Source organism: Hypanus sabinus (genome assembly GCF_030144855.1).
Source record: "Hypanus sabinus isolate sHypSab1 chromosome X2 unlocalized genomic scaffold, sHypSab1.hap1 SUPER_X2_unloc_21, whole genome shotgun sequence".
Lineage (NCBI taxonomy): Eukaryota > Metazoa > Chordata > Chondrichthyes > Myliobatiformes > Dasyatidae > Hypanus > Hypanus sabinus.
Window position 1 is genome coordinate 207,375 of NW_026778992.1, and position 13,326 is coordinate 220,700.

The 13,326-nt window shown below is 47.4% G+C and overlaps 1 protein-coding gene across 1 annotated transcript; it reads right to left on the bottom strand.

Annotated features, from left to right (window-relative positions):
* Nucleotides 1–59: 59 nt before the first annotated feature.
* LOC132385789 (zinc-binding protein A33-like) lies at nt 60–7,814 on the bottom strand. The gene is made up of 6 exons (XM_059958011.1): nt 7,404–7,814; nt 6,622–6,717; nt 5,971–6,204; nt 4,234–4,256; nt 4,028–4,146; nt 60–825 (listed from the first exon to the last, which is right to left on the bottom strand). Exons 1-6 carry the CDS (start codon nt 7,812–7,814, stop codon nt 272–274), a joined length of 1,437 nt encoding a protein of 478 aa, XP_059813994.1. The 3' UTR covers nt 60–271.
* Between the last annotated feature and the right edge of the window lie 5,512 nt (nt 7,815–13,326).

The window sequence follows — 13,326 nt, forward strand, 5'->3', positions numbered from 1 at the left end:
TGGTTCCCTTCCCTCTGCAAATCTTTTTTATCCCCCCCCCCCCGAGCAGCACCAGCAAATCTACCCGCAAGGATGTTAGTCCCACTCCAGTTCAGGGGCAAACCGTCCCGTCGGAACAGGCCACACCTTCCCGGGAACAAAGCCCAATTGTCCTGAAACATGAAGCCCTCTCCCCTGCACCATCTCCTTAGCCACGTATTTAGCTGCATTCCCCGCACATTTATATTTACAGGGTCTTTACTCCTGACGCCGGTCCCAGGACCCGACCTGTTTACAGACCCGGAGCGGAACCGGAGCAGATTCTCAGCCACTGGTTTACATTCCCAGTCCGGAAGAAAGGATAAAGTTTCCCCGTGAATTTATTCCCAGTGAAGGTGTGGAGATGGGACTTGGTCTCCGCGTTGTAAAATGAAACTGTCCTGGACTCGTAACTGAGATAAACTCCCACCCTCCCGGGGATGGGACCGGCAGCGAGACGGGACTCGGGGGAGGGGGAACCACCGAACACGTCATAATCCCGATGTAACACGTCACCAAACCGCCCGATGACCCAGAATCCGGTCTCCGGACTCAGTCTGCACCATCTCTTCCTCTCCACAGATTCTGCGGCGACCCCCAGACACCAGACACGAATCCCCGTCACCTCCACCTCCCAGTAATGTCTCCCCGATGTGAATCCCTCCGATCCCAGCACACAAGCCCGGTCTGTGAATCTCTTCCCTGTGTCAGGGAGATCCCTCCAGGTCCGGGTCAATCTCACACTCTTCCGATCCTCAGACACCTCGAGCCACGGATGCGCCGTTTCCACTTCCAGGGTGACAGAGACTGAGGGTAGAAGCAGAGAATTAGAGAGTACCCGGGGATCGGGGGGAGACTCCGGCAGAGCGGCCCCGGGGATCATGGGGAGACTCGGGCAGCTCGGCCCCGGGGATCGGGGGGAGACGCGGACAGCGCGGCCCCGGGGATCGGGGGGGGGGGGGAGACTCGGGCAGCGGGGCCCCGGGGATCGGGGGGAGACTCGGGTAGCGCGGCCCCGGGGATCGGGGTGGGGGGGAGACTCGGGTAGCGCGGCCCCGGGGATCGGGGGGAGGGTGGGGGAGACTCGGACAGCGCGGCCCCGGGGATCGGGCGGAGACTCGGGTAGAGCGGCCCCGGGGATCGGGGGGGGGGGAGACTCGGGCAGCGGGGCCCTGGGGGTCGGGTGGCCGATAAGAACCTTTCCCGCGGTTTGACCTGCCCAAAGCGGATGGACAACTAATGTTTCCTCAAGAGTTTTGCGCTGGACAGCGGACATCCTCACTCTCTCCAGCCTGTTGACCCTTGAAAGAATTTCACGTTTCCCTGAGATCTCCTCTCCTTCTAAGCAGGGAACAGAGAACATAGAACAGTACAGCACAGGAACAGGCCCATCATTCAATGTTCACATTCATTTGTGAGTGTGAAGTGGAGGGTTCGAGACTAAAGGAGGTGATAATGGGAACCAGTAAGAGAGATGAATGACAGATTAAACTAGAACTGGGGGGGGGGGGTAGTGGTGGAAAGCCTACGGGTGAGCTGTGTGTGTAGACCTAATGAGAAGGTGGAGGGGGCAAAGATGGGAGATGAGGATCCCTTTGTCCCCTTTTCCAACAACCCCATCACCTGCAGCCCCTCATTAGGACAGGGGATGTATTTGCAGGGACCCTTAAGCCACTCAGGTCCTGATGAAGGTTTTCAGTCTGAACCGTCGGGACTGCTTACTCTTTTCCATAGAAACTTCCCGGCCTGCTTTTCCCCCAACAATTTGTGTGTTTTACTCTGCTTCAAATATACTCAATTATTTGGCCTCCACAGCTGCCTGTGGCAGATTCCCTATCCTGTGGATAAAGGAATTCCTTCTCATCTCTGTCCTAAATGGACATCCCTATAGTCGGAGGCTGTGCTTACCGTTCCCGACCCACCCACATCCTCCCAACATCAACTCTCTCCAGACAGGTGTCAGAGAGATCTGGCGAGACCCTTCATCAGGACCTGTGTAGCTTGGATTACCAGCATCTGCAGATTTTCTCCTGTTTGATTTTTAAAGCAGAAGTTGATAAGTAAACATCTTGATCAGTCAGAGTCTCAAAAGTTATGGGGAGGAGGCGGGAGAATAGGGTTGAGAGGGATGATAAATCAGCCATTCTTCAAAACTCCAGTGAGTACAGGCCCAGAACCATCAAACACTCGTCATATGTTAACTCTTTCATTCCCAGAATCAGTCTTGTGAACCTCCTGGACGCTCTCCAATGCCAGCACATCTTTTCCAATAGAAGGGACCCAAAACTGCTCACAATACTCCAAGTGTGGTCTGAACAATGTCTTATAAAACCTCAGAAACCTCATGCATTTTCCAACATTATATATCATTTGCCACTTTGCTTCCCTTTCTCCTCATTCAAGTCCTTGTCCAGCCTAACTGTTTGCTCAACACTACCGGCCCCTCCACCAAACTTCGTATCATCTGCAAACTTGGAAACAAAACCATCTACTCTAGGACAAGAGGGTATGAATTGAGGATTGAAGGACGTCCTTTTAGAACTGAGATGCAGAGAAATTGTGTGTGGAAAATCTGTGGAATTTGTTGTCACAAGTGGATGTGGAGGCCAAGTCATATTTAAGGCAGAGATAGATAGGTTCTTGATTAGCCAGGGCATCAAAGGGTATAGGGTGAAAGCAGGGGAGTGGGGATGACCGAAAGAATTGGATCAGCCCATGCCTGAATGGTGGAGCAGACTCGATAGGCCGAATGGCCTATTTCCGCTCCTATGGTTTATTCCATCAGCTAGATCTTGATATACAGCATAAAATGAAGGTGTCCTAAAAATGACCCCTGTGGAACACGAGTTACTGGCAGCCAACCAGAAAAGGATCACTTTACTCTCATTCGCTGTTTCCTCAGTTTCATCATTCATCAGCCAATGTTCTAACCATGCCTGTAACTTTCCTGTATTACCATGGTCACTTAACTTGGTTCTGAGATTCCAAATATATACATCCACTGCATGCCCTTTGTCTATCCTACATTTAATCTCTTCAAAAAATTCCAACAGGTTTGTCAGGCAGGATATTCCCTAACGATGCCATGCTGACTTGTCCTATCTTGTCCAGTGTCACCAAGTATTCCATAACCTCACACTTAACAAAATGACTCCAATTTCTTCCAACCACAGAGGCGAGGCTAACTGGTCAATAATTTCCTTTCTGCTGCCTTCCTCCTTACTTAGATTTAAGTGACATTTGCCATTTTCCAGTCCTCTGGCACCATGCCAGGGTCCAATGATTTTTGAAAGATCATTTGAAATGCCTCTACAATGTCTACCACAACCTCTTTCAGAGCACTAGGGTGCAGTTCATCTGTTCCGCGTGACTTATGTACCTTTAGGTCTTTCATCTTTTTGAGCACCTTCTCCCTTGTAACAGTAACTGCACTCACTTCTCTTCCCTCGAACCCTTCAACACCGGGCACAGAGCTACTGTCCTCCACGGAGAAGACTGGTGCAAAATATTTAGTTTATCTGCCATCTCTTTATCCCGCGTTACTATATATCCGGCCTCATTTTCTAGCGGCCCTATATCCACTCTCATCTCTGTTTTATTTGTTTACAAAACTTGAAAAACTATTTGATATTGTTTGCCAGCTTGTTTTAAAAAGACAAGTGTGTATAAAGGGCCTGAAAGATCATCAGAGACCAGAGTCACTCCAGCCACAAACTGTACCAGTTGCTACCATCTGGGAGACGGTACCGCAGCATAAAAGCCAGGAGCAACAGGCTCCGGGACAGCTTCTTCAACCAGGCCATCAGACTGATTAACTCGTGCTGAGACAACTGTATTTCTGTTATATTGACTGGCATGTTGTGTGACAGTGATGGCTCCCGGTTGGTGGGGTTGATGTGGAATAAACTTCAAGTTCCCTTCAGCCCAGTATTGAAGACAATCTTTGCCTCAAATTATAACTTAATTGTGTCTCATAAACAAGGAAAAAATGAATCTTTGTAAGTTTTACCTCGGTTAATAGCATCAAGTGTTTCTCTCAGCACTGTGTTCAACAAATAGGGATGATAGAATTTTTCAACCGGCAGGGTCTCATCTCTCACTGACAATTCCTGGACATCATCACTGATTCTGTAAATATTAAACTGCTGGTGATAAACTGGAATTTTGAACTATTTTACAAATCCATACAGGGTTTCAGTAAAGAGTATGTCCTACCTCCTGTTTTGTCGAACCTCCTCCTGAAATAAATAAGAACACAAATTTGATTCTACTTGGACTTACTGTCCACATCCTGAATTTCATCCAAATCATTACAAGGTGTTGAAAATTGCCACTCCCACAGTCACAAACCAGCAATACCGAACCATGGGGTAAATTACAGGGAATGTTTCTGAAAGTTAGACCATTACTGAGAGGATGAAACTTACAGGAAAGACAAGACAGGCTGTGCATTTTCATCTGGATACGACATCAGAACGATAAAATGCAACAATTTAAGGTGAGCGATGGATTTGATCTTGGGCAGGTGGAGAAAGTACTTCATTTATGGCTAACAGGCGAGAACACAATATTAAGGTGCTTGGAAGTAGTGTCGAGGAGATGTCAGGGGGTAAGTGTTTTGGAATGGGTGGAATGAGCTGCCGGCAACGAAGGTGGAAGCGGATGAGATAGGGTCTTTCAGGATTCTCCCACACAGGTACATGGATCTTAGAAAAATAGAGAGCTATGAGTAACTGGAGGTAATTTCTAAAGTGAGTACATGTTTGGCACAGCATTGTGTGCCAAAGAGACTGTATTGTACTGTAGGTTTTCTTTGTTTCTATGTTCCTATTTATGGGGAGACATTCAGTCAAAGATAAAATGCCAGGAGGTTTTTAATAAATCCCACAAGAAATTTAGTGAAGAGAATGTGAAACTCAGGGCCACGGAAGTGGTAAAAGTGGAACAGCAGAGATTGAATGTAATGGGGAGGCTGGATAAGCACGTGAGGGACCAGGGAGTTCGGGGTACTGTTGCTGGTTGTGGTGAGTAGGTGTTAGGAGGATGGTGGCAGAGGGGAAATTGATAGAAGATGGACCGAATGGCCTGCTCGTGACGGAGAATGGGACACAATCCCATGTAAAACTTATCCGACAAAATAGAGACAGTGAGAGTTTCCGTAATCTGATGGAAACCGGATATGGAGGATAAGTTTGATGTGTGGGTCACATTCTTTGTTCTCACGGATTGACAGAGAGACCCTCACACCCACCGCACCAGACACACTCACAGCCTGTGACTGCAACTGGGTGTTAATGGGAGTTTTAGAGGATATTTAATGTGGTAATTAAGGACACAATCAGCAGCTCTGTGTTATGATCAGAGTAAATCATTTCAGAAAAGATTACATTTTGTCCTGGGATGTACAGAAGCTGTGGAAGTCCAGTTTTGGGCAACAGCAACCCTGAATAGTTGCATCAATAGTCTGTGAAAAAAAGTTTACTGCCATTTGTAAATGCTGTGCAGGAGCAACACATCTGTTTTCTATCGCATTGTATTCGGTGTTACGTGTTTATTATGATAACCAGTCACGTGAGTGGGGACGTGGTAAAAGCGAAGGGAATAAGTTACGTATTCGTACTTTGTTCTGGGCTGTTTTGAGCCTGGGGCAGGCAGATGCCATATCTTTTGTTGAACGATTCATTGTAGCTTAATTTATGATTAATTATGCGGAAAATTCATTGCTTAAATATTGTCTGTTGCTGATAAAGAATCGAATATCAATCTCCGACATTTTAGAATGTCATTAACGGAGTGATTGGAGGTTCGTCATGCAAGGAGAAAACTCTGTGTGAGGACACCAGCAGCGGCAATTGATTTGTTGGAATTAGCCTCTGTGCTGTGTTTAGTTCAAATATACCACTGTTCATTTAGTTCAATTTGACAGAAATCAATTGAAATGTTATCCCTCACCTTGAGAAATAATACACCATCTTTCTGATCCATCTGTTGCAGAAAATTTGATATTTTCTCCTGAATAATCCTTATATTCTCTTGAATCTCCCGAAGATTTTTCTCCATTAGGTTGAGAATCCTCTTCTCTTCTTCCCTGAGATCCCTGAGTAAGCTCTGCTCTTTCTCAGTGATAGTCTGGCGCAGTTCAGCAAACTGGGATGTGATGTGGGACTGAACGCTGTGTGACTGTTTCTGTCGAATGAAAGGTGAAGATTAGTTTACTGCATTGCTGTGTTCTATTTCCTTATGACATTAAGGTGACCATTCGGTCCATTGGGGTCCATACTACTTCAGAGACATTCCCGTCAACCCCATTCCCTCACGCCTTCCTGAAACCTATTCTCCCACATTGACCGATTAACTCCCATCTGATTCACATACACCCTCTCCCACCTTCACAGGGTTAATTATAATTAACCATTCATCCAACAGGTCCTTGGAATGAGTCTGAAACTGTCATGGCCACAGGGAGAGCATGCAGACTCCACACAGACAGCAGCAGAGGTCAGGATCGAACCCAGGTCACTGGAGCTGCGATACTCTGCTATTCTGCATTAAATGGAGCAAAACTCGACAGTAATATCAGAAATTCCGCTCAGGAAGCCTCACCCGAACTCCGGAAATCTTCTCTTTCTGTTGCTGCTCCTTTTCCTGGAAGTCTGATTTCTTTTTTGTGAGAGAGTCTAAGGAAGATTTTAGCTGATCCTGGAAGTCAGAGAATGAAGGAAATAGAAACAAAGATGCATCAAAAGAAACAGGTGATCTAACCCGATTATCGCACAAAATGCCGGAGGAACTCAGTGAGTCAGGCAGCATCTATTCAGGAGAAATAAACAGTCGGTGTTTCGGGATAAGAACCTTCATTAGGACTGGGAAGGAATGGGACAGAAGCCAGAATAAAAAGGTTGGGGATGAGAACCAGCTGATAGGTGACGGGTGAGACAACGTGAGGGGGAACGTGGGGGAGAGTGATGAAGTGAGAAGCTGAGAGGGGACAGGTGGAAGAGGTAAAGAGCTGAACGAGGATTCTGATACGAGAGGGCAATCGACCATGGAAGAAACACGTGGAATTGGGACTGTTTGGAGCCCTGAATGGTGACGAGGGAGGAGGTTAGGAGTGAGGTGTAGCACTTGTCCCGCTTGCAGGTGTCAGTGCCAGGAGGGAGATCAGTCGGGAGGTGAGAGTGGACAAGGGCGACACAGTACGGGGAGCGATTCCTACAGAGAGTGGAGAGTTGTGTGGTGTGGGATGGGCTGCTGGAGGGATAGATGGTAGAAGCTCGTTGCAGATGGCGGAAGTTGCAGAGAATGATCAGTTCATTTTGGAGGCTCGTGTGATGGTATGTATGTATGAGAAAATGCGTTAGGTATCAAACTAACGTTAGTTTTACCTTGTAGATTTTAACAGCTTCTTTAATCGGCATGAAACGGTGTTCTCTGTGTTCCTGCGTGTCTCCACTTATCACACAGATCAGTGTTTTTTCCGTTTCACAAAACAGCTTCAGTTCTTCCTCATGTTCCTCGCAGTGAAGTTTACTTTCCTTCCCTTTCGGATTCAGGTATATATTTCGAGCTTTTTCAGCCAGATTTGCTAAGGCCCGATTCACCCTGAGGGTGCGGTCAGCAAACACCTCTCTGCATTCCGGGCAGGAGTTTCTCTCCTCCCTTTCCCAACAACGTGTGATACAACAGCGACAGAAGTTGTGTCCACACTCCAGTATAACCGGATCGGTGAAGAAATCCAGGCAAACGGGACAAATTACCTCCTCGGTCCAACTCTCGACCAGTCCTTTCGAAGCCATAACTCTCGCCACTTCCTGATTCAGAATGCTTTCACTTTCGGGGAGCTGCTGATCCCCTGCAGTACCGCGATTGTCCACTACGCGCGCTGCAGACTCGGGGAATGAACATTCTGCTGCTGGTTGTGTTCAATGGGAAGTAATAGTGGTAATTTCCATCGCAGGGTGGGAACAACAACACATTAAACAGATCAGAACAGAAATGAAAACTCGGCCTTGGGCTGCCTAAGCCCGGCTGCGAAAGGAGCGGCGTTGGGTCTGGGGTTTGCAACATCGTCCCAAAAAGTGGCAGTGCGCAGAAATGTCAAATTAACCTCCAAAGGCCTCATCCCTGGGATCGGAAGGACCTTCCGCTGGAAGACGATTGAAGTCCTGCGGAGAAAGGAGAAGCCACAGGGCCGGTAACCTTCACCCTGGACAGGGGACTCTGACGAGCTGCTGTTGACGGCCTGTGTCTCGGTAGGCGTGATGGGCTGAAGAAGCAGAACAGAAATGAAGCCGGAGAGAAGAGTCTGGTTCAGTCTGAGGCCGGACTGAAAGGGACAAGTTCTGTAAATAGAGGCACAAGGGACTGCAGAGGCTGGAATCTCGAGTAAGAAACTCCAGGGACTGAGTGGGTCAGGCAGCATCTGTGCAGAGAAATGTAAAATTGACTTTCAGGTCGAGATCCTTCAGCTGGACTGTCGCAAACCGAAATCTTGATCACCATTTCCCTCAGATGTTGCCTGACCCGTTGAGTTCCTCCAGCAGCTCGGTTTTTAAATTTTCTTCTCTCGCGGTGTAAAGAGAGTCAGACTGGGGTGTAAAACCGGGGTTAAGTAACTATTTAAAATAACTATTAAATTAGTTCATGCCATAAAAGTGGGGATGTCGAGAGCATATTGTGCTTTGACAAGACAGATGCTGTGTCTGCAGGGGAAAGTATAGCACTTGACATGCCACGTCACAGGGTGGAAAAGATTATTTTGGTCGGTGAAGTCCTGAAGAAACTTTCTGACTTTACCCATGTCTGTCCCAGCTCCAGTGAAAGGCCAGTTTCCACAAATCTGGACAAGGCACAAATGCTGATGTGGTTCCAGAGGACTGGAAGATTGCAAATGTCACTCCACTATTTAAGAAGTGGGTAACGAAGCAAAAAGGAAAATACAGACCTGTTAGCTTGACATCGGTGGTTGGGAAGTTATTGGAGTCAATTGTCAAGGATGAGGTTACAGAGAACCTGGAGGCATATGACAAGATAGGCAGAACATAGCTTGGTTTCCTTAAAGGAAAATCCTGCCTGACAAACTAGTGCAATTTCTTGAGGTAGACAAGTAGGCTAGACAAGGGAGATTCAGTGGATGTTGTGTATTTGGATTTTCAGAAGGCCTTTGACAAGGTGTTGCATATGAGGCTGCTAAACATGATAAATGCCCATGGAATTACGGGAAAGTTACATACATGGATAGAGCGTTGGCTGATTGGCAGGAAACAGAGAGTGGGGATAAAGGATCCTATTCTGGTTGTCTGCCAGTTACCAGTGGTGTTCCACAGGGGTCCGTGTTGGGGCCGCTTCTTTTTACGTTGTATATCAACAATTTGGATTATGGAATAGATGGCTTTGTGGCTAAGTTTGCTGATGATACAAAGATAGGTGGAGGGGACAGTAGTGCTGAGGAAGCAGAGAGTCTGCAGAGAGACTTGGATGTTGAGTCGGTTGTGAAGAAGGCGAATGCAATGTTGGCATTCATTTCTAGAGGAATAGATAGAGTATAAGAGCAGGGATGTGATGTTGAGGCTGTATAAGGAACTGGTAAGACCTCACTTGGAATAATGTGTGCAATATTTAAGAAAGGATGTTCTGACATTGGAGAGGGTTCAGAGCAGATTCACTTAGAATGATTCCGGGAATGAGAGGGTTAACATGTGAGGAACATTTGACCGCTCTTGGACTGTACTCCTTGGAGCTCAGAAGAATGAGAGGGGACCTCACGGAATAATTTCGAATGTTGAAAGGCATTGGCAGAGTGGATGTGGCAAAGTTGTTTCCCATGGTGGTAGAGTTTAGTACGAGAGAACATAACTTGAGGATTGAAGGGCGCCCATTCAGAAGTGAGATGCAAAGAATTTTTAGCCAATGGGTGGTGAATCTGTGGAATTTGTTGCAATGGGCGGCAGTGGCGGCCAAATCACCGGGTGTATTTAAGGCAGAGATTGATATGTCTCTCGGTAGCCAGGCCATCAAAGGTTATGGTGAGAGGGCTGGGGACTGGGACTAAAGGGGAGATTGAAACAGTTCATGATAAAATGGCGGAGCAGACATGATGGGCCGAATGGCCGAATTCAGCTCCTTTGTCTTATGTCTTGTCTTATGGATTGAGATGAGGAGAAATTTCCTCACCAGCGCAGCGAATCTTTGGAATTTCCTCCACAGGGTTTCCAAATTTAATAGACATATTCTGGGGCTCTGCGCTGATGGGGACATTGCGGTAAAGTGGTGCTGATGTCAAAGGTCAGACATGGAGCGGGTTCAGATGAATCTCACAAGGATGATTCCAGGTATGATACGAAGAGCGTTTGATGGCTCTGGGTCTGTACTCGGTTGCATTGAGAAGGGTGAGGGAAATCTGATTAAATACTTTCTGAATATTAAAAGTTAGAGTAGATGTGGAAGGGATATTACCCATGGTGTGAGAGTCTCGGACAAGAGGCACAGCCTAAGGATAGGGGAGCCGCCCTTTCAAATCTGAGAATCGGAGAAATGTCTTCAGACAAAGCGAGATGAATTGTGGAATTTGTAGCCACATGCAGCTGTGGAGGCCAGGTCGTTGGGCGTCATTAATGCGGAGATTGATAGGTTCTTGATTGGACATGACAGCAAAGGCTACGGGGAGAAGCCGGGAACTGGGGGTGAGGAGCGAAAAAGGATCATCCCTGATCGAATGGTGTAGCAGACTCGATGGGCCAGGCGGCTTAATTCTGCTCCTGTGTCTTATGGTTTTATGTTCTGAGGCAGAACAGGCGCAAGGGGCCGAGTAGCCACAGCTCCTCCTGTTTCTTTCTTTATAAAACACGAGTTTCCCTTTGCGCCTTGTTCTCCCTTGGTCTTCAGCCGGTGGATTGTACAGGGGAGATGTGCGAGCTCCGGAGATCCACCGGCAGCCGCTGCCGTCATTTCATGTCTCGTTATTTATCGCTATCTCTTCATATTTGCATTTGCACAGTTTGTTGTTATCTGCACTCCGGCTGGTCTTTCACTGATCCAGTTATAGTTACGATTCTGTAGATTTTCTCTGTATGTCCGCAGCAAAATGCTTCTCGGATTGTATGTGGTGATTTATCCGTACTCTGAATAAAATTGACTCTGAAGTTTGAGTTTCGGGGAAATTACTTCGATTCCGAGAACAAACTGTGACTGACATCTCCATTTCCCGGTAGCAGCCTGTCAGACACACTTACAGCCAATCAGCGGTACCGCTGGGAGAGTCTTGCTCCTATTGGCTGAGTGCCAGTGGGCGGGATGGTGAATGTTTGGAGTGTTCTGAGGTTTGGAGCTGAAAGCGAGTGGACCCGGGGTGAGGCCGGAGATTGGGAGCTACACTTCGGGTAAAGGCTGCAACACCGGCCGGGTGAATCCTTCGCATGGCAGAGATTCCGTCAGATGTTTCAGCTGCACGGAGGGTGCCCGGTCTTTCCCCGTCGAGGATCGGGGCCTGTTGTAAGGTGAAAAGGTAACTTCCTGCTTTCGAACATAAGAAACAACAGCAGTCATGGCCATTCGGCCCTTTACCCCTGTTTTGCCTTTCGCTCCGATCATGGCTGATCTTTGACCTCAGCGAAACTTCCTTGCAACGTTCCCATCTTCGCTCAGCCCTTCAATATTTCTTGTGAATTTAGAAACCTTGTGGGGAAACAATCCAAAGATTTGCCGCACTCTTCATCTGAGTCCTGTCAGATGACATTGGATTCTGAGTCTGTGACCCATTATTCAACACCCAGTGAAGAAAAACGGCATTCCTGCCCCACCCTGTCAATACCCTGTGAGACTGTGTCTGTCTCAGTCAGACCACCTCTTATTTCTCTAATTTTGAGACAGGCCCAGTCAGGGTAATCCCTCTGAGGACACTACCTCACCCCCCCAGATCAATCTCTGAAACCTTCTCTTCATCCCTTCATCCCACAGCCTGACTCCGGGAGGGAGACCAGACCTTTGCACAGTGTTCCATGTACGCTCTCACCAGGACCCCACATACCTTCAGAGAAGATCTTTATTCTTCTATTCAAACCTTCCTTCCCATTCAATGCTCTTCATTTAATATCCAACTCAAACAGTGAACAGACACAACGCAGCCTCAGCCATGAATTGCAGGTGTTGCAACAGTTTGAGCTTCATACCGGGGGCCACGGAGCAAGCAGGGTGTCACAAAGGGAGGAATGTGGGAGTGTTGTATGTCTGAGCCCAGCTGTGTGTGTTTGTGTATCAGAATCAGGTATAATATCACGCGCATATGTGGTGACATTTGTTGTTTTGAGACAGCAGTAAATTGCAGTACATAGTAATAAAAACTATAAATCACAATAAGTATTTATAAAAGTAAATTCAAAACGTAGTGCAAAACCGGAGGGAAAGTACTGAGGAAATGTTCTTGAGTTCATTGTCCATTCAGAAATCTGACAGTTGGGAAGAAGCTGTTCCGGAACCGATGAGTGTGTGTTCACGGTCCTGTACATCCTCCTTGATGGTAGAAATGAGAAGAGATCATGTCCTGGGTGATGGGGGTCCTTTATGATGGATGTCACCTTTTTGTCATCTTTTGAATGTGTCCTGGATGCTGTGCAGTCCAGTGCCCGTGATGGAACTGGCTGAGTTTACAACTTTCTGCAGCATTTTCCGATCCTGTGCAGTGGCCTCTCCACACCAGGCAGTGATGCAACCAGTTAGACTGCTCTCCACAGTACATCTGTAGAAATTTGCAAGTGTCTTTAGTGACAGACCGAATCCCCTCAATCCCCAAATGAAATATAGCCGATGTTGTGCCTTCATTGTAACTGCATCAATATGTTGGGCCCAGGATAGTTCCTCAGAGATGTTGACAGGCAGGAAATGGAAACTGCTCACCCTTTTCACTTCTGATCCCACGATGAGGACTGGTGTGTGTTCCCTCGACTTCCCCTTCCTGAATCCACAATCAATTCCTTTGTCTTCATGATGCTGAGTGCAAGGTTGTTGCTGTGACACCACTCAACTTGCTGATCTATCTCACTCCTGTACTCCTCCTCGTCACCGTCTGAAATTCCACCAACAATAGTTGTGTCATCGGCAAGTTTATAGATGAGCCTAGACACCCAGACGTGGTGTAGAGAGAGTAGAGCAGTGGGCTGAGCACGCATCGTTGAGGTGTGCCGGTGTTGATTGTCAGCAAGGAGGAGATGTTATTTCTGATCCACACAGACTGGGGTCTCCTGGTGAGGATCCAGTTGCAGAAGGAGGTACAGAGGCCCAGGTTTTGGAGCTTGTTGATTACAATTGAGGGTC